Raw genomic sequence first — 22,480 nt, 5'->3', positions numbered from 1 at the left:
AAGTATGTCGTTTTTCAAATTATTAATATTAATACGGCCTGCTCGCTCTCTGGCATTGCTATATTAAAGTCGTCCGAGATTTTGATTGTAATTGTATGCCCCGACCTCAGGAAAATGCATGGACAACATTCTGTTCATTTTCTTTTTCTTTTTAGGGCCAAGCAGCATTTCCGTTGCGTTCAATGAAGAAAGATGATTTGAGCTACAAACGTGCTCCGGGAGCAAAGTTAGCTCGTGTCTCAAGGCATCGCTGTTATTATTCCTGATTTGTAGGAGACGCTTAACAAAAAGAAAAAAAAAAATATCTGAGGACTTGTTGAGGGTGCACGTTCAAGATAAAGCAATTTCACTTACGCGCTGTTGAACGAAAATTCCAAAACAAAAGAAAAAAGCTTTCCGATATTTGGCAGCTGAACTTGATTTTCTCCAGTCGCCGTTTTGTGTTGGCTTGAAATTTGCAAGACATTTCCCTCCTTGGCACAAGCGGCAGCTTCTGCTCTTTTTATTGATTTTTTTTTCTTGCCTTTTCAACCTGTGTTGCAAAACTCATGTGATCCTCAACTGAACTGTGCACTGCTAGTTTCTGTTATGTTCAACACTTAAAGGTTTGCCAGCCCTTGCAGGATCTCGGTTTTAATTGACAAGTTCACTTGAGTTCAGTGCCTCGCGATACGAGTGACGTGACATTCGTGGGGGGTTTTTTTTTTCTTCCTAAATAACAGCTGTCCATCATCTGAAATCCCCGTATTAATGTGACCTATAACCTGGACAACTTTTTTTTTTTTAATCATTTTAGATGGGGAGAAAAAAATATCAACCGATATGTGGTTGCACAAGTGTGCACATCCTCTTCGAAAGATCATGTGCTTGTGATGTCAAATGAGTCAAACGCTCAACTGATACAACTCAGAATAAAGTTCAGCTGTTCTAACGGGATTTTTATTTTCTTCTTCCTAGCAGATGCCTGAAAGTTTAGATGCTAACACTAACTGCTTTGGACAAGTGTTCATATTTCCTTGCACCTTATTTAAGGCTTCACTTCCAGCTGAAGAAAAACAGAAGCACGTCGAAAAAAGCCGCACAAACATTTGGCACGCAAATAAAAGAGAGGGGCATTTATTTTTCTGGTCTTTGATATACTGTCCTGTCATCTTTGTGTACTGTGCCTTTCCCAGAAGGCCTTGGAATTGCCAACTTCCTCTTTTGGGGTTGTATTGTTGGCCGCAAGCGGATGAGCGGATCAAGATAAGGTCATCATGGGTTGCTCACATTCATGCAAATGGTGTACAGCTTCTACTCGACAGACCTTTTTGAGCGTTCGTAACGTGTGAAAGCCTTGACAATGACTCGCGTAGATAACGGAAAATCACGGCTTACTCGATCAATAAAGTAGGATTTTTTTTTTCCTTTCCCGATGAGATCATTGGATTCTTTTATTTGAATATGATCTTGCAAACAAAACAAATGTTGCCTTTGAAAGCCTTTCTCCTTCTAGACGTGGTGAATAAAATGATACCAACAAAGTTTGAACATGTTCTAATGAAGCTGCTCTGCTCAGACATTTCTTTCTCCACGAAACGTTATATTTCATAATGAAGTTCAATGAAAAGTTTGGTATTCCGCTAACCAGCTAAAATCTTCACGAGAAGTTGCAATATTTGGTCGTTCCCAATGACTTTCTGAGCGTGTTCATCAAAAAGGAGCATTAATACTCAATGTGTCAACGTCACGGCAGTATTTTTTTTTGTTCAATTCGATGTTTGGACTGTGCAATATTTCAATACTTGGACAGGCACATGCCTGCATCTTTGCACATCATATACTGTTTTTTTTTTTACTAGGCCCTCTTTTTCCCTTCCGCATTTATCTTTTACTTTTAAAAGGGAGACTAAGAAATGAACCCATTGCTCAGTTCTGTTTTTATTCCACGTGTGACAAATTGACGTCTTGAATCTTGTCTGTGCGCCTGCCCAAATGTCCCTAATCAAGTGGCCACAAACCACGCGCGTGTGGGCCGCGCCTAGCAATGACGTCACGGCACTCCTTCACGCCAATCGTGCGCGAGCGAGCAAATGTGAGCGACTTGGCCAAAGTTTGCATGAAAGGAAGCGCGTCGTCTGGAAGGGAAAATGCAAGCCACAAGTCGTCGCCACATATGGCGCACAATTCGACTTTAATTTGCGCGCCTCGCACGTGTCGCGAGTATGGACCCGAGCCTGTGGCAGTACCAGTTCCGCATCATCATGCTGGGCGACTCGACGGTGGGCAAGTCGTCGCTGCTCAAGCGTTACACCGAAGACCAGTTCTTGGAGGCCATCGATGAGACGGTGGGGGTGGACTTCTACGTGCACTTCCTGGAGGTGGAACCCGGCGTCCGGGTCAAGTTGCAGTTCTGGGACACCGCCGGCCAGGAGCGCTTCAGGTGAGCCCAAAGGAAGTGACTTTGAAGTTCGCCATTTCCAAAAAACTACAGGCCGTAAGTTTTTGATTTTTGTGACGTTGCCAAACGTCGTCACAAGAAGGCACCCTCCCAAAATGACGAAAAATGCCGCTTTGCATTCGCTTGTGCTTGTTTGCTGGATATTTGATCTCAGAAGCAGGTACCACCTTGAAAATGATTGGAAATCAGTTTTTTTTTGTTATTTATTTATGTGGAAATGGTCTTATAGTTCACCCCCTTTACTCGAATTCATTTATTGTGAAAAAAATACAAATGAATAAAATCACTAAACAAATGAGGTGCAAAAAAATTACTTAACATTTTAAGTATGGAGTGGTTTTAAAATAGGAACTTACTCTAAAATGATCCCGTTTATGGAAGGCACAATTTTCACAAACGCTGTTAAATCCTGCGCGGCGTGACTGCGTGGAGCCGGCTTTTACTCCTCAAAGTGTTGGTTGAAAAAAAACAAAGCAAAATCACAATTTCCCGGTCCCCGTTTTTGTATGTGGAAAGTTTCTGAGCACTCCTGGACCTGCAACCTCCAAAGGCGCTCTAATTTCCGCGTTTCCAGACTTTGTAATGCAGAAGCAGCAATGCACTTTTGTTGCATTTCGGTGACTCCCAAAGCAGGCAAGTGTTCAGATACGCTTGTGGAAGAAGCAAATTGCAGCCAGGAGGCAAACGTGGCGTTCATCTTCTTAAGCTGATTGTTTGGTCTGACGTCGGCACTCTTTCAGGTCGGTGACGCGCTCGTACTACCGCAACTCTGTGGGAGGCCTTCTGGTCTTTGACCTGACCAACCGCGCCTCCTTCGAGCACATCCGGGACTGGCACGCCGAGGTGTGCGAGCACGTGCTACCCCACCGCGTCCTCTTTGTCCTGGCGGGCCACAAGAGCGACTGCGACGGCCACGCCAAGCGGGCGGTGAGCCGCGACGAGGCCGAGAAGCTGGCCGCCGTCTTGGGGGTGCCCTACGTGGAGGCCTCGGCCAAGTCGGGCCACAACGTCAACGAGACCTTCGAGCTGCTGGCCGGCCGGATCTACGCGGGCCTGGCGTGCGGGGAGGTGGATTTGCACGAGGGCTGGGACGGGGTCAAGTGCGCCGCGCCGCTCGCTCTGCAGGGACACAAGAGCAGCTTGGCCCGCAAAAACAAAAAGAAATGCTGTGACTAGACCGGCTAAAGCCGCCGGCTCCGACCTCGTGAAGCAATATTTGGATGGATTGCCACACAAACCTATTGAAATCAACATTAAAAGCACAACACACTATTACTCTGAATGAAGTTGCTTTAATTAGTGGCAGACGTGCTCTTGTTTCGCGTCTGGTGGGACTGGAAGTCAGTAACACCCCAAGTGTGTTACGGCACGCTGGAACTTCCATTTTAGGGACTAATTGGGACGAGCGGTTGAGCAGTAAAGCGTTTGCATGTTTGGCTCCTGCAAATGGTCATTTTCCCCTGAGCTTTTCTGGGACTATCGCCCCTGCCAACATGGCCGCCGTAGAGGCCCCTCCGTAAGCCGGCCCGAGTTTTATTGTATGTCTGACAACTGCGTTGTTAAATGTTGGAAAGGGAATCCCTCCATCTGGGGTCTCCTCTCAAGGTTTTCCCCAAATGGCATTTTGAGTCCTTCCTCGCCTGTTTTGTTCAAATGTGGGCTTGTGAAACCTTTTGTGACGCTTTTGTGATCAACGGCTCTACAAATAAACTTGACTTGATGTGTAGCAGTCTTTGTCTGTTGTTTACGCCATTAAACAACTGCAGCCAATTCTGGAACTCACAGACTTTGACAACTGCTGCACGACGGTGCGTTTTGGCTGCACTGGACGCTTATTTTCTATTTCTGTTGAATCGGACTCCTTTAAATCGAAGCGCCGCTGTACTCGCGTTCGGGCTATGTTGTCATTTTGTTGTGGACGCCATTATTGGTAAAAACATGTTCTACATCCACTGTAGTATCTGTGATGTTGAATGTGTGTGTGCCTTAAAGGGGCGGACCTGGCCTATTGAGTGATGTGGACGTCAATGAATGAGAATGTAGTTTTGATTGGCTGTTAGCCGGCTAAATTGTTAGCCGTTCTGCGTGCTCAGTTGAGGCCATCGGCAGGTCTTCTGAGAATGTGCTTGTTGTGTTTCCTGTATTTTCCTACCTTTTGTTCAATAAAGCGCTTGAAAGAACAACCGTGGCTCTGTCCCTCCTTGACCACCTGATTTCAGATTTCAATTCATCCAAACTAATGGTGGTAGTATATTTTAAATTGTCTTAAAGCTGTAGATATCCACTTGTGTAACTTTAGCCAACCAAATGTCCTTTGCACTGTAGCTTCTTTTATTGTTCCTTTTTTCCTCTTGACTCATGCTTATTTTCTTATGAGTCTGCAGTAACAGTCCATGTGGAAAATAACCAGCAAAAAATAGCAAAGAATTTATTAAAAAAAATAAATAAATTCACAATGCAGTCAATTAATCAGCATGCCGGACAATCGTATTTTTCACACTTCTGATCAAAGTGAACAAAGGCTTTTTTTAATCGGTGTCCGTGAACGATTAAGAGGAATTTTCCTTCCTTAAGCCACCCAGAAAATCCAAGTTGTTAAAACTCTTCTGTATTTACCAGTTTTGTAAATGTGCTGCCCCGTCCAGGTCAGTATTGGTACTGCAACAGTCATCTCGCTGAAGCTTAGTGTTCGTAAGAAATTCACGTTAGTTCTTCAAAGAATAAAATTATGCGATCGATTCGACCACTCGTGCGTGCAGAAAAACTCATAATCCAAATATGTCAAAAGTGTGCTGTTGAAGAGCATTTTTTGCACCGAGCATCCAACGACAAGATGCTCACACTGAGCACATTTGTTGGACATTATTCCAAGAAGGTCACGTGGCGCATCTGAATGTCGTCGCAGAGCAATGTCGAGAAGTCATCAAGGCAATTAGTGCCCCCACCCGCCCCCTCCCAAAAAAAAAACCCAACTAAAAAAGCCAATTAGTGTCGCGCTGGCTGTGACGAATGAATCTCTCGTGTCCTTTGCAACATTTGTTTTTGCCTCGAGGACGCATCACCTTCCCCAAAGACTCACATTGCGCGTGCAAGAGGTTGGCGAGTAAATAAATGGCGAGCCAAGTGATTAAATGGCACTTTGTAGCCCCAAAAGTCAGCCGGAACAACAATGCTTGCCTGTCATGTGCATTCATCAACAACTTTTTTTTCATGGGAGGGAAAACTTGCTAGTCTTCTCATTTGGATGAATACCACCTTCATAGAATTAACATTCACGTTCGACAATTGTTGAACTTCTTTTTGTGCTGATTTGTGCGCGTTGGAGATGTTTACTTGATGTATTTTTGACATTGGTTGAGCATAAAAAAAGCACACGGACTAAACATTTCCAGATTTCGGCAAGCCTTCATCATGGATTTTAATTTGCGGTATCACTTGCCATTGATTTATTGCAGACTCATTTGGAAAACTCCAATGAATATTAATTAACTTTTTATAAACTTAACTGAGAATATTTAACAACATAAAAATCTCTCAAATATCATGTGCTTTGGTTATGAATGATTGATTTTGATTAATTTTCAAGCAAAAAAATCGTTTTTGATCAACACATCATGAGATAGTATTTTGATCTCATAATTACATAGAATTGCATTTGGTCCAACTTGTTTTTTCAGTGTGTCACAGTGATATGACTTTGGTGCTTTTTTTTTTTTAACTTTAGAACTGATAAAACAAATACATTTGTTTTTGTCCTTATATGATCCAATGATTGTATACTGACAAACTCAAAACCGATCGGAAAAATCCTCATCGATATGACTTGATTTCATGGGAATGATTCCATAAAATGTACAGGTTCATCTATTTTTTCTTTCCAAGTGGTTGGCCCCTTGATCCATTTTTTGAAGACGACAAAATGCTCGTTAATATTTATCCTACCAAAATCGAATTAATCCTGACAAGTGTTAGGCGTATTTTTGCAGTTGTTGTCATTTGGACGAGCCAGACAAATTGAGTAGTGGTCACAATCCAAACAGGTGATGTTGTTTATTGACATAAACAGCTGAACGTGTCAACAAAACAGGAAGGAAAACTAAACTAACGAGTACATGATGATGTTGGCAATATACTTCAAAATTAGGAAGACGTGACAATGAAATACTAATATCAACATATTATTTTCACCAACTCATGAGACCTTATTGAGGAACCCCCCGCGCCCCCCCGCCCCCAAAAAAAATACAATTACAAGGAGGGCTCGACAAGGAAAATGGAGTCTTGCTACTTTTTGGTCGTCTTGCGGATCAAGGCCATCCTCTGGAATAAAAAAAGTCAAAATAAATCATTTGCTACAATTCACATGATGAAGAAATATGCGGCTCACCTGTTTGTGAGCCTCTGTGGTGCACGCCTTCTTAAAGGGCCGGATCTCGTCTGACCCGTAACCCGGGATCCACATGTTCCATTGACGCTCTGACAAAAACAAAATATTAAAAAAAATAATGGAAATACTAATTTACAATCAAACCCAATTGTATTATTGTAAAGTGACACAAGGCCCATGCTCATTATCACACAACTTTGAAATCACTATATTGTGATTTATTAGCATTTAGCAACAAGCGTAAGTGATTCCAAACGACGACACATGAACATGCCACAATGTATTTTGCCTTCTTTGAAGTCATTATTTCTCAACCAAAGCCATGTGCAATTTGCAAGCGCTCAACTCTTAGGTCACAGAAAATGTCACCTTGACGTAGTGAAAACGTGCGAAGGCAAAGCTCACCGAGGTGCAACTGGACGTCTTTGACCTCCAGGCTGTTGGACTTGCGGTGGCGCGCAAGCTGGCAAGCGGCCGTGACCACGCTCTCGATGAAGTCATCGGCGATCTGCAGCAGCATCTGCGGAGACGCGTTTCCAAATGACACTTGAAAATGGCGCTCGATGGATTAGGGAGGGCGGGGGGATAAAAACAAAACAAAAATAAAAAGGTGGGGAAACGTCAAAGGCAAAACGCAGACGGACCTCCTCGACGTCCTCGTCGAGCTGCTCGTTGGGGTCGATTTCTCTCACCAGGTCTTGAAGCTTCTTCTTGCTCAGCACCTGAAATGAAATATGTCAATAATGAACACAATACTTATTTTTTTTCCTCCCCTTCAGTCATCTAAAAGCGACACGAGGGAATTTAAGTGTCACTTTTAAAAAAAATGTAATTACCGTCAGATGTGCAGTGCCCGAAAACGCTGCTTCCCACTCAAGCCGTTTTACCGTCGCGCATGTGAGCGTCAATGATGAGTCGCCAATAGTACTTCACGACCGCCCAGTTCTGTCGCGCTCGGCCGCATTGCTCTATGTGCTGCGGTCGGCCCAATTTCGGAGCGCAACCCCCCCCCCCAACCTTGTGATGGCTATGCACGTGCTTGCACCGACCCACCTGAGATCCTTCGGGGCTGCTTCTGCCCGCAGGGCCGGGCGCTCCCATAACCTTCACTGCCGTCGCGGTGCTGTTGGCCATGCCGGGGCCCTCCGAAGGATTGGCGGGATGCACAATGTTTGAGTGCCGAATCACTTTCAGAACGAACACTGCAGATTGGATTATATGCAAAGCGGGACCGCGTCCATATATCTGCGGAATGGGAGGGAAAAGTGTGTCAGCACCACAATACCACTTGCTGGATCATTACTTTGTGACTGCTTCTGATTCTTTTTGGCTTTTAGCTACTTGCTTATTTGACTGATTCAAGTCATTCAAAGATCCAAAATATTCAGCACGAGTGGTTATTTTCCACTTTTCAAAAAGAATGCCACTGCCGTCCCAGCCCCAAAAAAGTAAATGAATGCGACGTTACATGACAAAAAAATACTTTCTTCTGCATTCCTTTGAGCCAATCCAACTTCAAAATATGCCTCTTATTTTCTCACATGACTTAATTCCCAAAAGTCCCACTTTATTTTTTATCCCCAACTTTAAGTGTTCACATTTTGACCCCCAGGTTCCACGTTTCACTATTTCTGACTTTATTTATTAGACTCCACACTTGTTGAGTCCTTCAAGCTAATTATAAATGTCAAGTAGTAAATTTGAACATCAATTCCAACGCACTTTGGATATCCAAACGCAACTTTGAGCGAAATGTCATTCTCCAATTCTTAAAATCTTGTGACGTTGCCTGCAAAACTCACCGCCACGAAAACAGATGTAGCGTCTCTTCGAGCGCTATCCTTAAAATGAAATGTTCTCACCCCAGAAAAAAACCCCAACAGCGAATGATTTCAAAGGAAGTTGACGCGCAAAAAGTGATGGCGTGTTATGCTAAAAACAATAGCAGCCGCCTAGCTTTGACGTTAGCCGACGAAGCTAACGTTAGCATCGGTGCCTTTTCAACAGCGATTCATGCAACTCGCTGATTTAATCTTCTTACCCAACTACGCAGACATTATCTGTCCATGTTTTGGTGCTGCTCGAACGGGGAGTTTGGTCGATAAACACACAGAAAAAATACACACGCGTTGGCGCTGCTTTAAAGTAGCGAGCAAAAAAAAAACAAAAAAAGAGGCAGCGAGATTGTTTTTTTTTCTTTTCACCCCACTACTTCCGGTTGCATGTGTCTACTTCCGGTACTAATCTAGCTTCTCTCTTGCGCCACTTGTAGGATATGTTGCGTCATTACAGCTAAGGCAGTTTCCACAGTTGACGCATCGTTGAGGAAAAAAACAATTCTCAATCGTTTTAGAGCGGAAAACATCCACCTATCATTATCAGAGCCATCATTATGATTAATATTAAAATGCAGTCGAGTAGTAGGCCAAGGTGTTCATGGTTTCCTAAAAAGTATATGGTAAGCCATTGTTACGTACTGCTTAAACATTAACTTGCACTTTTAGGAGCAAACATGCACTTCTAAAATGATCAAATAAAAACGGGCATTATTGAAATTAAATTGAGTTTGTAGACAAACAGTTCTTCAAATGTAACGCTAATGTAGTGAACTAAAAATGCAAATACAACTGAACTGTATTTAAGCAGTGATTCGTGCTAAAGGAAGTTCAGGGACCACAAGTGCAACTCGGCCGTAGAAGTTGATATTTGGAGGAAAATAGGGATATGCTAAATGAATACCAATTGATACATCTAATTACCGAGCATCTTAACTACTCTTGTGCCACTGATGAGCGGAAGTAATCTACTAATAAAAAGGAGTGTAGTTGCAATTGTATTATTCTTATTGACTATAATGCAAACACAATTTTTTTTTATCTCATGCACTGATTGGCTGCCTAAAAGCCAATTAGAGACTGACAAATTGTCACAGACGGCCGGCATTTTGCGTACTGTCGCTTTCATTCAAATCATCTAAAAAGCACAAGGACGCCCACTTCTCTTAATTCTTCACAATTCGAAACTCTGCTTTTTTTCTCAAGCTTGTTTCTGTTTGTAATTTGATTGTTTTGAGCAAGGCATTTTTTTCATGACACCGCGACTGTGGATGGTATGACGAACAATGACTTCTCGGCTGTGTGGTTTGCATGCTACAACGCGAAAGTGATGATTTCGTTTGAACAAATCAATGTTCTTTACCAGAGTGCAATTATTTTACAGTTTGCATTCAGATCAATCTTAAACTTATTATTTTAAATCTACGGGTTTGGGTACATTATGATGGAAAGTTGGGCTGCACAATATCGGAAACATTTTGTCACTGCAATGATGACAAGCTGTACAATGCATTAATTAAGATAATAATACAATGAGTATTATTATTATCATTATTGTTATGGAATTGTCGGCTTTCACTTGACTTTGACCAATTCGATGCAACCTTAAATGTGCGTTGACATCAAATAAAAGAACAGTATTTAAAAGACAATAATGACACTAAATCATTTCTAAAGTTCATTTTGCTGCATGGAAGAACAATTTTCTTCCATCAGATGATCAAAATGTCGTCAATAACATCGCTGTTAATGGAAGGCGACCTCAACACCAAGTAGAGATGGCTTAAAAAAAGTGCTTGAATACAGCAAGAAAGCATTTGTCCGTGCGTGCTTACTTGCCACCACAGATTCAAAGAATTGGAATAGCTTTGAGCGGCACCAAACGCCGAGTGGCGTCACGATGATTCAAATATCCAACAAACACACACACAAAAAGCAGCAGGTGGAACGTTTACAAGCCACGCTGCATCATTTTACTGCTTGCAGAAGCAATCTGGAGCTTAAATGGCTCACGTAAGCACAAAGTGGAGGCTATAAAAATGTGTCAATATGATCCGAGCGTCCAAAAGGGTTTGACTTGTCTGTCCACATTGGTAAGCCACACCTGCTCTGGCGTTCGACAGCTTCTAACTTTGTAGTTTCGTTTTCAAATCACACCAAGACCTACTTATCTCGTGCATGTTTATCCAAACAATTGGCTATTTGGATTCAAAGTCTGGCTGGGTTCCCTTCAAATGGACTCACTCTTTGTGGTTCTTTGCCTTGCAGCGGCCTCCATAGTTGATGGTAAATATAATTTGCGCGACAAAATCCCGAGTCATTCTTCTATGTTGATATTTCTCTTGTTGAACATCTACTAACAACATAAAGTTCCTTTTGGCACGGTGGAAATTGTACAAATTCTATACAGTAAGTCATATTATGGATATTGGTGATATATTTGGCCACTCCAGTTCAATTATACTGTGGGCTCAGTCACAAAGAACCTGTTTTTCTTCTCCACCACTGGATCCCCCGCGCGTTCAGGTGCAGTAGTTATGCAGGACATGTCAAGTTTGTGGGATTTCATCCTTGTTTGCTTTTGGTTTGTGTGCAGGGGCGTTGCTCATCGAAGGCCCGGACAAAAGTGTTCTGGAAGGTGACAGTGTGACGTTGGAGTGCTTCTACTCAAACAACGAGGCCAACATCAGCAGCGTAAGATTTGAAAGCTTCTCACAGGTGAGCAGCCTGGGCCACATGTTTTTTTTTTTTTTTAATTCAAGCACCTCCTTGTGAAGCAAACATGCTGCCTTCAGATGGAAGTTGAATTTATTTTGTGGGCCAGCTCAAATCATCTTTCCACATTGAAAGGAATGAAAATTCCATTCAGCTTCTTCTGCCCACTGATCACTTTTTTAATATGGAAAAATAGCCCCCTTAAATTGTACTTTATCAAAGCAGAGGAACGACGTAATTAAATAGAACGTGAAGCAGTGGTGTGCACACTTTGGCCACTGGGGGGCAGTAATGTATATTACGAATATGCACACACGAACAGAGAAGAATACACTTCTACTGTAATCAGTAAGTTCCGATAATTTTATTCATTTTAATCAATAAATGGTTATATTGTCTGTCTATATGTTTTTGAACCATTCTTCCTCAAATATTTGTAATTTAAATTGCTCTAAAATCACGACTATCAATGCTAACACTAGCATGTCAATGTCATTTTTCATTCATGTTAGCATAAAGCTAGCGGGGCCATTCTTAAAACAACAGTTTCTTGTTTGAAATAGCACACAAAGTGTAAACTGGGAGTGGCATTACACAACTCGAATTTTTTTTTTGTTGTTGTTGGAAAGTTCACATTGCTAACTCATGCTTGTTGTGATGTGAGTTGATTTTTTTCTGGCACCATGCGTTGCTCCGATTAGCTCAAATCTGCACTTGCAAGTCAAATTAAATAAAAGACTGTGTTGGGTTATGGCTCGTAACTGGAAAAGATTATTAGAAAGCTCTTATGTTGATGGCTGCGGATTTTTTTCTCTGCGCTTTATTGCAATGTCCTGCCTCGTGGGCATCTCATGTCAATTCAACATCAATTGATGTCATATTCATGCCCACTGGGAGAGAACATTTTAGTTGAAAGAAAAACAAAACATTCTATTTTAAAGCTCTCATTTAATATCTTTGAATCCATATATTTTGATGTCAGTATTTTCCATCACGCCTCCTCCTCCTTTTATCACCTGCACAGAGCCTCCAGATGTGGCACACCTTGTGGCCGACCTCTTGGTGCTTCTACGACCTGAACGTGGAGCAGGTGGACGACAAGATGCTGTTGCACATTGGCCACGTCGCCATGTTTTACGGGGGCCACTTCCGTTGCGTGTCGGACGACCGCACGTTGAGCGCGCCGAACGACGTCTCCAAGACGCTGGCCTTAAAAGTGCACTGTGAGTGTTGCTGCAGTTTATTTGATTATTCATTTGGAAATGTAAGTTTTTACAGAAAAAGGAAAGCCGAACAGTCCTTTGAGAACTTGATTAGACCATACTTGGTGACATTTTTGTTTAATGATATTGCGTGCGACAAATACTGCATACATTTTTACCAAATAAAACAAATACAAAGACTAATAAAACGTACTACTATAAAGCTTTACCAGTCTGGGCCTGATACCGATCTCAGGTATCGGTACTCACCCATACGCGTCATATACAAACTTGACATTCCACAATAAAGGTAGCAAAACGTTGTTTTTGCTCCTGTCAAAGCTTGCGCATTGGAATCCAGAAATCAAATTTTGTTCAAATTTGTGGCATTTGCAGTGAGCGAGGGAAGGACACCAGAACATCTCAATAGTTAATAACCAAAGAAAAATATCCCCGCGCTGCACTTACAGCCAGCAGCACGACTGTCGCCCTTTGCAGATTGAAACTTTTTCCTTTGTGAGCAGGAGCTGCAATCCATCAGCACGCTTTGCGTTCCGAAGCATCTACGGCACGGCCGCTCGGACGATCGGCGTCCTCTATCTTCTCCGTGGCCGTGCAATCGACCGGCGCCACCGCGCGATAGCCTCCTCGGCCTCACGGGAGGAATCAATAAGAAGTTGAGATTAGACGGCGGCGCGAGGACAGTGAGGACGAAGGGCTTCTATTGAGACGGAAGAGAAAAAGAGCCATTATTCACAAGACTTTGTCTCAATAAGTCCATTACGCTGCTCTCATTATTGATGACTCCGCATTGTGAGAGTCACCGCGAGGCTTTCTCATTTGAGTCGATCATACTCCAAATAAGGCACTTTAAAAAAAAAAATGTTTAGCTCAAGGGAACCCGCTCTAGTGGCAAAGTGAAACATTTTCATGTTGAAAAACAACTCATTTATAACTTTTTAGAAAAGAGCAATGTTTTCTACAATTGAAAATCAATTCAAATGGTTGCCAATGGTAAAAAAAGAAACTATTTACAAGAAATATTTCAACATCTTTCCAGCCAAAATGTGAAGAAAATTCTTTTTTTGTTTTGAGTTAATGAGAGTTTCACTTTGTGTATTTAAAACAACCGTTGCTTAGAATTAGAAATCCCTTTATTGTCATTGTACTCAAGTGTGCCTTTCAGTCCGAATTCCGTCTGTGGTGCGCTGCTTTATTCATTTAAAGCCACCGATTTTTAAAGTGCACAAAATGATGTTGTGCTATTTTGCTTCTTGAAAATGTGTTTACTTGTAGATTTGGGAGATGTGCAGCTTTCCAGGGTGGGCTTCAGCAGCTTCCTGGGTCTGTCGCAGGAGCTCCGCGTACGCCAAGGAGACAACGTGGCGCTCGAGTGCTCGGCCGGCTGCTCGGAAGAGCCCAACTATTGCTGGTACAAGGAGGTGAGCCTTGAATATTGCTGTCTGCTTTTTCTGTGCATAGATATTTGGGGGGAACGTGATCAAGCCCCCCAAAACACAATAAAGTAAATTACAAAAAACAAAAACAAATGACCATAATTGTTGAAATAATTATGGAAAGCGACAATATGTCTTGGACTTTTGTATTTATTTCTTGTAACACAAACAGCAGAGCCAATAATACAACTATGACCAGAGGTCAAGGGAAGCTGCAGTGCAAAAGTCTACACACCCTTGTTCAAAGTGCAGGTTTTGGTGACATAAAAATGAAACGAATATAAACCTTTTTAAAACTTTTCTTTTGACTGTTAGTTAACTTGTAACCCAGACAACGCAATTTGAACAACAACGAGAGAGCGGAACTAAGAGAGCAATTTTATTTTTGAAAATATTGATCAAAGAAGAAAAAAAAGGCCACTTGTTTCCTTCCGGGCAGAAAGGCAGGTGCTTGAGCGCCCCCTGCTGGCTGTGTGTGGCATGTCATCATTTTGTCAAGCTGCTTCCTTTGCCTTTTGTCGTCTTCACGCTCGGCTGATGTGAAGTGAAGCTCGCGTATTTGAAGAAGGCGTCGTGCACTAACGAGGTTGACCTCCACGCAATGACGCGCGTCCATTTGTAACGACGCTTTCTTTTGACTCTTGAGCAAAACCGAACCTTGAATTATTCACGCGCTGCGCCGGCGTCGCCGCTCGAGGGAAATGAATGTGACGCCCTGACAGTGAACGTGCCAAGCTGGCAAAAGTTGATGAATTGGCAGACGCATGCCAGCGTCAAAGTCAACGTCAGAGGCCAAGGCAGACAAAACAAAAGGTCAACTCAATAAGGATATTGATTGTGAGCGCTATCAAAGAGGGTCAAAGGTCAAGGCGGTGTCGACATCATCATTCCAGTCCTCGCCGAGCCACGATTGCTTCCACAATGCTGACGGGCACTTCTTGCTCGCTCGTGAGTCCAGGCACGTGCAGCAAAAGATTATTCACATTTTTTTTCATGATATATGATCAAACAATTAGAATACTACAGTTTACTGTTGGGAGCCTGACATTTTAAATTAAACAAGGTCCTTAAACGATTAATAGTTAATTTTGATAATTGATCAGTTGGCGATGAATGGTTGCATCTCTGAACTTTATTAAAATACAATTTATAAAATACATTTGATGAAAAAAAAAATAATAATGATGGAATGAATTAAATACTAATAAATTCAATAAATGTATAACTTGATTGAAATTTTGAAATATTTTTATTTCAATGGAGGAAGCAAAGCGTTTTTGTCTTATAATAGAATTAATTCAATGAAATATTTGAACATTAAATGCATAAAATACATTTAATAAAAAAAATATGACAAACATTCTATATCATATATATTTTAAGGACAATTGAAGTAGAATTTTGTACGTTCTGACATGAAATAGCAGCATTCTTGTTCAAATTGTGCCTAAAGTTAAAGCGGCATAAGAAACTATTCAAGAATCCTTTCAATAAGAACAAGCCATTGACGGCTCTTCGATTCAAACTGCAAACGTTGCTTCTGAAAGACAATTTGAATATCGCAAATATTGAACACGATTCCATTTTGAACCGGCTTGTTAACGCTCTGTCGGCTTTTCTTCTTTTCTGACGTGTGTCGTTCGCGCTTCCTGGAAGGTATTGCGCAACCGCCGGCGTCCTGGCTGGCCCGTCACGTGACCGACACCTCTGCGGCAGCGAGCGCCGCGTGTTGGGCCGCGATTTCGGGCGTCGCAGCTTCCCGTGTTGACAGACTGCAAAGCGCTCCACGGACACAATCGGGGCCGCTCGCTTTGCCAGCCTGCAGATTTGCATACAAAATGCGGCTCGCTTATTTGTTTCTTTTTTTGGGCTTGGGTGCAATCCTCTTAATTCTCATGCATTCCAATTGAAATGGTTTTCCTTGGCAGGTGCGGCAGCTCCCGGGAGCCAAATCATTTGCATGGTGTAATGTCTTTTCTGTTGTTGTTGTTGTTGCTCCTTCGCGCCACGGCCGCGTTTGTTTGCCCGCTGATTTGTCGAGAGCGCCGTCTGGTAATAGTGATGCTATTTCCGTGTCCAGATTCATCCCTTACTCCCTTGCCATCTCATTACGCTTTGTGTCGTTGTCGTCATTGTTGCGGCGGCGGCGGCATCGCTCATTTCTGCAGACGGCGGAGTTATCTAGGTTATTGGCTTGTGGCAATGCGTGCGCAGTTTTTCCACGTCGCAACCCTGCTAAATTGATTCTTAAGTGGTTGATTTTTGTTTATTTTTTTTTTTCCAGTGTAGTTGCACATTTTGCCGTTATTAATAGTTGTTGTTCCCACAGAGCAGCTATATGTCTGCAGGTATTGTCCTGCTCCGTTTGTTCTTTGTTCACATTTTCTTTCACAGATTTTCTGCTCTCCGCCACGATCAATGAGGATTCACTCATTTTAGATTCACCTATTTACAACTTTCAAAACAACATCCTGTCCTCGACGTGACGTTATTCTTTAAGATGCCACCAGATGGCACCGAAGCTGTGTCTGTTCAGCCTGGGTCGTTACAGAGAGTCTTTGCCACGCGGGTGTTTCAAGTCTGACTTACTTCACATGACCTTGACGATGATAAACACAACTTACGCCAAAAAACCCAAGTACACACACGTACGGCACGACCAGGCTGCCGATGAACTTTTTTTTTCTTGAACTTTGTGCTGCTGTTCCCTTCAGGGCGATGACTGGATCCTGCCCTCGCCCGTAATGACGCTGAAGAAAGTGAGCGCCAAGGACAGCGGCGTGTACACGTGCACGGCCGATCACCCCACCGCCTCGCTCGACAAAATGCGCAACATTAGCCTCATCGTTCTGCCCGGTAAGAAAAACTTTTCCTGTCTGCATCCTGCGAGGGATCACGAAAAGGGCAAAGTGCGCCTCACTCCTTAAACGGGAGTGAGGAAGAAAAGGCCCAAGCGCGAGGACGATACACCGGCAGATTCCGATCACAACTGGGGCAGAAAATGAAAATGGGAAAATAACGGCATAACGCTACACTTCAAGTCACGTTTACATGTGTAATTTTTCCCGTGCAAAGAATCCATCGTAAGTATTTTGCCGCCCCCTGTGGCCAAGGCTCACACACAAGAAGGAGCAGCGCAAAATCCATTGAATTGAAACAAAAAAAGTAATTATGGCATTCATATCAATTTTTATAAAGTACAATATTATGGTATGCGATTTTTCTCTTTCGAATCAGATATTGCGAGTTGTTTTATGAGAAAATGAAAAAGTGTTTTGAGTTGAGCGTGGTCGCGGAACAAATTCAACTTGTGTCTCAAAGCACCACGGGAATGCTATTTGTAGTTTTGACTTCATTTGTTTGGAGACTTTTTATCCTTTCGCTTTGGAAAAGACAAAGTCATTCATGGCACTTTCCTGCGCTCGGCGACATCATTTCATTCCCCGTTCTTCATTTTCTTCTGTCGTCCGAGCGTTTCCCATCTGTGTTGTGTTGCAAAGATCCCGAGAGACGCCGCGTTTCCGAAGCGCTCGATCGCAGGCGAGCTTCATGAACCGTGAAAGTCGCGCAAGTCACGTGGGCGCTCTCGTCCCGCCGGACTGACGCTGGTATCGGAATGGGCCCAAATCACCCTTATGTTATGCTATCGGATACTCACGGAGGCCGCCGACACCAGCCACCAATACCAAAGGCAAAAAAAAGTCCATTTGACCTATCGGTACTCAAAGCAATTGCACTGATAAAATGGAAAAAAACAATTTGCAAATAGTTGAAAAGTTTTCTTTTTCTGGAAGACGCCAGCTGGTTGGAGACCAGCGCGGGCCGTCTGGTGCTGATGACCTCGTTGGTGGTGATCTGCGGCTTCTCCGTGCTCGTCGCCGCCTTGAGTGTGTGCGTCTACCGCAGGAAGAAGCGAGCCGACCACAAGCCCATGTGAGCCGCCGCCAACGCGTCACAATATTTTGATTCCGTCAAAAAAAAAAAAATCGAAATCGCAATTTGATTTTCCTCACTTTTTTTTCCTTTGCCGTTGTTTTGAACTGATTAGCCTTATTTTCATATCATTTTGTAACTTTATTGCCATTTTCTTCTAGTCAACATAATCCTCATTTCAACTTTTTGTCATAAAATTCCAACTTGTGATTTTCTTCTCAAAATGACGCTTCTTTTTCCAAACTTTACGACTTTTCTTATAAAACGCCGACTTGATTGTTGCTACATTACAACATTATTCTTGAAATTTCGTTTTTTTTACTCTGTTCTCCTTATTCTTTCATTTTTTTCCTCTCAGAAATTTGGACTTAATTTTCGTATCATAACCATTTTTTTCCGATGAGATGAATTCTTGTAAAGTGGAATGTTTTTCTTCTAAATTGAAGACTTATCTTCCCGTACAACAGCCCGCTTTATGCTCAAATTTAGATGTCATTTTTGTTAACTTTATTCCCTCACAATATTACAACTTTAATCTTTTATTCATTTATCCGCTTTAAATTGAAGCTATTCTTGCTTTTTTTTTTTTTTGTTAAAGCTAAAAATGGTCCCACTCCATCGCAAGATCGCATGTTGCTTCTTGTCCTCATCAGCTGCAGCTTGCGTGCCTTTTTTTTTTTTTCACTTCAGTTTCTCGCCTCTGTGTGTGAATTTGAAAGTGGATCCCAGCAGGCTCGCCTTCACCCTCGCCGGCGCCCACCGCCGCCGACCTATTAGCATCGCTCGCTTTTCAAGTGTCCAAAGCGCCTCGGCAGCCAAACGTTAATGAAAGTCACGTCAAAGTTGGCCGTTGACGGCGAGTTCATGCGCACGGTGACCCTCGCCGCTGCTTTTGTTGGAAAATTTGCATTTTCATGGCAAATTGCCGGAGTCATGCATATGGATGGCGTGCAAGAAAATCTTATTGACCCTTTACATTTACATCAATCCCAAGACAATTATTAGCATGAACATTTCTTCCATTTTGATGCCGTTTCTTATCTTAGGCGTTAAAATTCGCTTTCATGCAAATTCCAAATTCCAGTGCAATTGGCTGGCGATCAGTCAAGGGTGTAAAGTCAGCCGTGATCGGCTCCGGCTCGCCAGCGACCCCGATCGGGACAAGCAATACTGAAAATGCGTCAAGGAAGTTTCAAAATAGAATGAATATATAGAAATATATATATTTTTTTGCTACGACCAACCATCAGTGCTGAAAGTTGAAGTTCTCAAATGAAGAGAAATGCAACAGTCGGGTCGATGACGACGTTTCCCCTCGTCGTCATCGACAGCAACAACTTGACTTTTTCATTTGGAGTTATCCTATTAAAAAAAAAAAAGAAAAAGACTCTTTTCATATCGTTCAAAATAAAAGAAAGAAATAAAATCTACTGAAATGACTAAAAGAGCGTACAGATTTTCAAAAATGTGAAAAATGCTTTGAAAGACTTTAATCGGAGGGACGGGAAAAGCAAATCTTGATTCATCATCATTTTCTTTATTGAGCAAATAAGTTTCACAATATTTCGGAAACTCGTATAATAGTAAAAATGGAATCGTTTCTATTATTCACGTGACAATAAAGAAGAGCGGCAAATGGGGGAACCTTTTTCTACACAAGTACTGAGGGAGAAAAAATAGTTTTTCCGGGTGATTTATTGATTTCTTTTTTGCATCTGACCCACATGTGGTTGTTGCTTGTTTGAGCAAGTTCCTTCAGGTCCTAATGGCGCCCACCTGTCTTTTTTGGCTTCCGTAGCGACGACCGTTCCCAGAGCCAGCCCATCTACAAGGACAGCACAGACGCTCTCCACTCCAACTGCGACGACAAACAACCTCTCGTGGTCGTGTGACGCTCGCGGCCAGCCAGAGAGTGACGGATGGCGTCCGGTGGCGACTCAAGAGCCACTCTGACGGTTTGCGATGATGAGCTAGTGAGCCAGCGAGCCTCTATACTCCAAATAAGTAGCTAGTTTAGGGGAATAGCAAAAAAAAAGGAAAGGGTGAGTTTGGGTGAGATTTTGCGGGGGCACAAAAGGCGTGCAATTTCCTCCCCATTTATTGAACGGCGATGAGCTATCCGCTTTTAGCGTTGTTAGCTGCTTTTCGGGTGTATGGACTTGAAAATCAATTTCCTGGCTTTCCAATTTGTTGATTTGCGCGCGACGTCTTCATCGGGTTCCCGTGACAGCATTTAACACTTTCTCAGCAGTGTTGTGCTCGACCTTTGCACTTGTGGATTGTTGATTTCATGAAGGCCATCTTACAGACCGCCCACAGCTGCAGCCGCCGCCTGCGCATATTTCATTGCATTATGAATACTAATCAGCAAAATGTACAATCGGGGGGAGTCCACTCACACTTTTGAACACACAAATGCTTCATGCGTAATAGAAAATTGAGGAAAATTGCTATATAAAAAGACTTTTCCTCTAGTTGTAAGCCTCTGACGCACTTTAAACACATTCCTATGCATGAACACACTTTGCAAATTTATTCCAACACCCAAAAAATGATGGGAAGCATAAAATGGATCTCAAAACATATCTACTGTACTTCGAGTTGTGTTGGCGTTCGATATATGCGTGTGCCTTTAAGAGGCGGGGCCCAGTGGTGTTGTGACTTTTACTCTTCTCCCAGTGTTCAACAAACAGGCTCTCATTTCCACTTTTGACAATTTTTATTCTTATGATTGACTTCTCATCAAGAATCAGGGTTTGATTTTCATTCCAACCGTTCCAGACTATTATGATGACAAGTAGAATTATTTTACGGTTATTTAATTTGGGTATCTAAACTGATAAATAAATTCAATTTTTTTTCTCATGTGTAAAATTTGTTAAGCCAGCAATTGAAAGTGTCTTCACTTGTCTGCCTCCCGCATTTTGGTTATTGGGTCTATTTTTTTTTCCCCTCTGATTCTTATTATTTGAACAAACTTTTGTGAGTCTCGACTGCAATCATTTGTTTGCTAACAAGCGACAACACGGATGGTGACACAGGAGCATGCAATTTTGTTTTCTTTTCTTTCATAACAAAGGGAATAGAAAATCAAACCTAACCCAAAAACATGCAAGGACAGATGATGCTTTTTCAATTGACGTCACACTGTAGACATATTTAGCGGAAAACGTTCCAAATCCTCAGCGGGCATTTGACTGTAAGACTTTTTGTTTTTCTCCTGAAACAAAGACCAAAAAAAAATGACTGGACAAATAATCTGGTTCTAAATTTCCAATGTGATTGCTGCAATAAAATGTAGAATTAATTAATTCTAGTGCTATTCTTTTCAGGTTGTTTGTCTAGTTTGTAGTTAGCCCGGCTACTTGCTGCTTGTAGCTAATGAGCTTGCTAGCTTGCTAGCTTGCTAGCTAATGAACCAGTTGTGTTGTGCTATTTGCAGTGCTCAACTTTTCCGTTTGTCCGTCCGTTAGTTAGCAGGCTACTTGTTGGTTCGAGCTCATGACCCGACTGCACAGGCAAGTAACCAACTAGTCCTGAACTTCGTCTCCACACTCCAAACATGAATAGCCACTCAAAAAGTGAGCATTCGTTTTGTTCCGCCGGTTCTCGTGTTGTCGGGTATTGAATGTGTGCGCAAGTGTAGCTAATGGAAAGTCACGCATAAATAGTCTGAGTGCAAATAAGACTTTGTACAAAAGTCAGGTCGCCTTGAAAACACGGCCGTTTATTCGGATTGCAGGCAGCTAAAGTAAATGAGCTTTGTTCGAATTCTGCCCTCCTCCCCCAAAATAACCGTCACGGACCACCCGTTCATCTTTTTAATTTTCCACGAAGCCGTCGTCGTCGTCGTCGCTTATTAACATGAGCGTGCTCGCCGTCCGGATCGTTTCATCATGCTTGTCGGCTCAAGTTATGTTGGCTTTTATGCGCTTTTATTATCCGTGCGAGGCTGAGCGTAGGCCGCCGTTAATAAACGGGAAGAAGCGGTGACACTTCATTAACGGCCCACGTGTCCGCGCAGCGCCGGGATAACGTTATTAAACTAATTATTCAAGCGCCCGCCGTGCCACGCTGGATGTTTTACACACTCTATATGTATCTCCACTCCAAGCGGAAAGACTTATTGGAGCCCGACGCCTCGGGGGTGCTCGGAGAAACAACTTATATATCTTAAGCGACCCGTGGAAGTCAGCTATGCGGTCCAAACTGAGGACCGACGGAAAAAGAAAAAAGAAAATTTTTGCCAGGATTTCAAGCGGCGCTGCGCAACTTGCAGCGACGACGCTGTGCTTATGTAGCGTGCTGAATCGTGACCTTTTTCCTCGTCACGGTGCCCTGCGGATGAACCTTTGAATAAGAGCTTCGAGATACATTTATGTGCAGGATCATAAAAAAAAGAGAAGTTAAGGCACCAGACAATAAATTAGATTAGGTTATATAATATTATTATCTTAAAAACATCTGCGATTGCTTTGTGAGGAAGTGTTGGGTTGACAGTGAAAGGAAAT

General features: G+C 42.5%; 3 protein-coding genes across 4 annotated transcripts; 2 read left to right on the top strand and 1 right to left on the bottom strand.

The window, feature by feature from the left end:
* The first annotated feature begins 1,993 nt into the window (after positions 1–1,993).
* Positions 1,994–4,614, top strand: LOC148328423 (ras-related protein Rab-39B-like). Its single transcript, XM_088306903.1, has 2 exons — positions 1,994–2,422; positions 3,181–4,614. The coding sequence occupies exons 1-2, from the start codon at positions 2,205–2,207 to the stop codon at positions 3,614–3,616; spliced, it is 654 nt and encodes a 217-aa protein (XP_088163029.1). The 5' UTR covers positions 1,994–2,204; the 3' UTR covers positions 3,617–4,614.
* A 1,845-nt stretch (positions 4,615–6,459) lies between these two features.
* Positions 6,460–9,054, bottom strand: taf12 (TAF12 RNA polymerase II, TATA box binding protein (TBP)-associated factor). 2 transcript variants are annotated; one of them, XM_088306851.1, is made up of 6 exons: positions 8,869–9,054; positions 7,881–8,072; positions 7,472–7,549; positions 7,233–7,347; positions 6,828–6,916; positions 6,460–6,760 (listed from the first exon to the last, which is right to left on the bottom strand). In XM_088306851.1, exons 2-6 carry the CDS (start codon positions 7,959–7,961, stop codon positions 6,725–6,727), a joined length of 399 nt encoding a protein of 132 aa, XP_088162977.1. In that variant the 5' UTR covers positions 7,962–8,072; positions 8,869–9,054; the 3' UTR covers positions 6,460–6,724. The 2 variants fall into 2 exon arrangements, with proteins under 2 accessions (XP_088162977.1, XP_088162978.1); XM_088306852.1 differs by lacking the exon at positions 8,869–9,054 and adding an exon at positions 8,630–8,854.
* A 1,755-nt stretch (positions 9,055–10,809) lies between these two features.
* Positions 10,810–21,276, top strand: LOC148328421 (uncharacterized). The gene is made up of 7 exons (XM_088306902.1): positions 10,810–10,948; positions 11,259–11,380; positions 12,402–12,600; positions 13,876–14,021; positions 16,751–16,892; positions 17,831–17,969; positions 19,768–21,276. Exons 1-7 carry the CDS (start codon positions 10,897–10,899, stop codon positions 19,859–19,861), a joined length of 894 nt encoding a protein of 297 aa, XP_088163028.1. The 5' UTR covers positions 10,810–10,896; the 3' UTR covers positions 19,862–21,276.
* The last annotated feature ends 1,204 nt before the right edge of the window (positions 21,277–22,480 follow it).

The sequence above is a fragment of the Idiotropiscis lumnitzeri genome, chromosome 10 (assembly GCF_059441095.1).
Source record: "Idiotropiscis lumnitzeri isolate Australia: NSW breed Sydney's pygmy pipehorse chromosome 10, RoL_Ilum_1.0, whole genome shotgun sequence".
Lineage (NCBI taxonomy): Eukaryota > Metazoa > Chordata > Actinopteri > Syngnathiformes > Syngnathidae > Idiotropiscis > Idiotropiscis lumnitzeri.
This window is presented reverse-complemented; position numbering and strand designations above follow the sequence as displayed.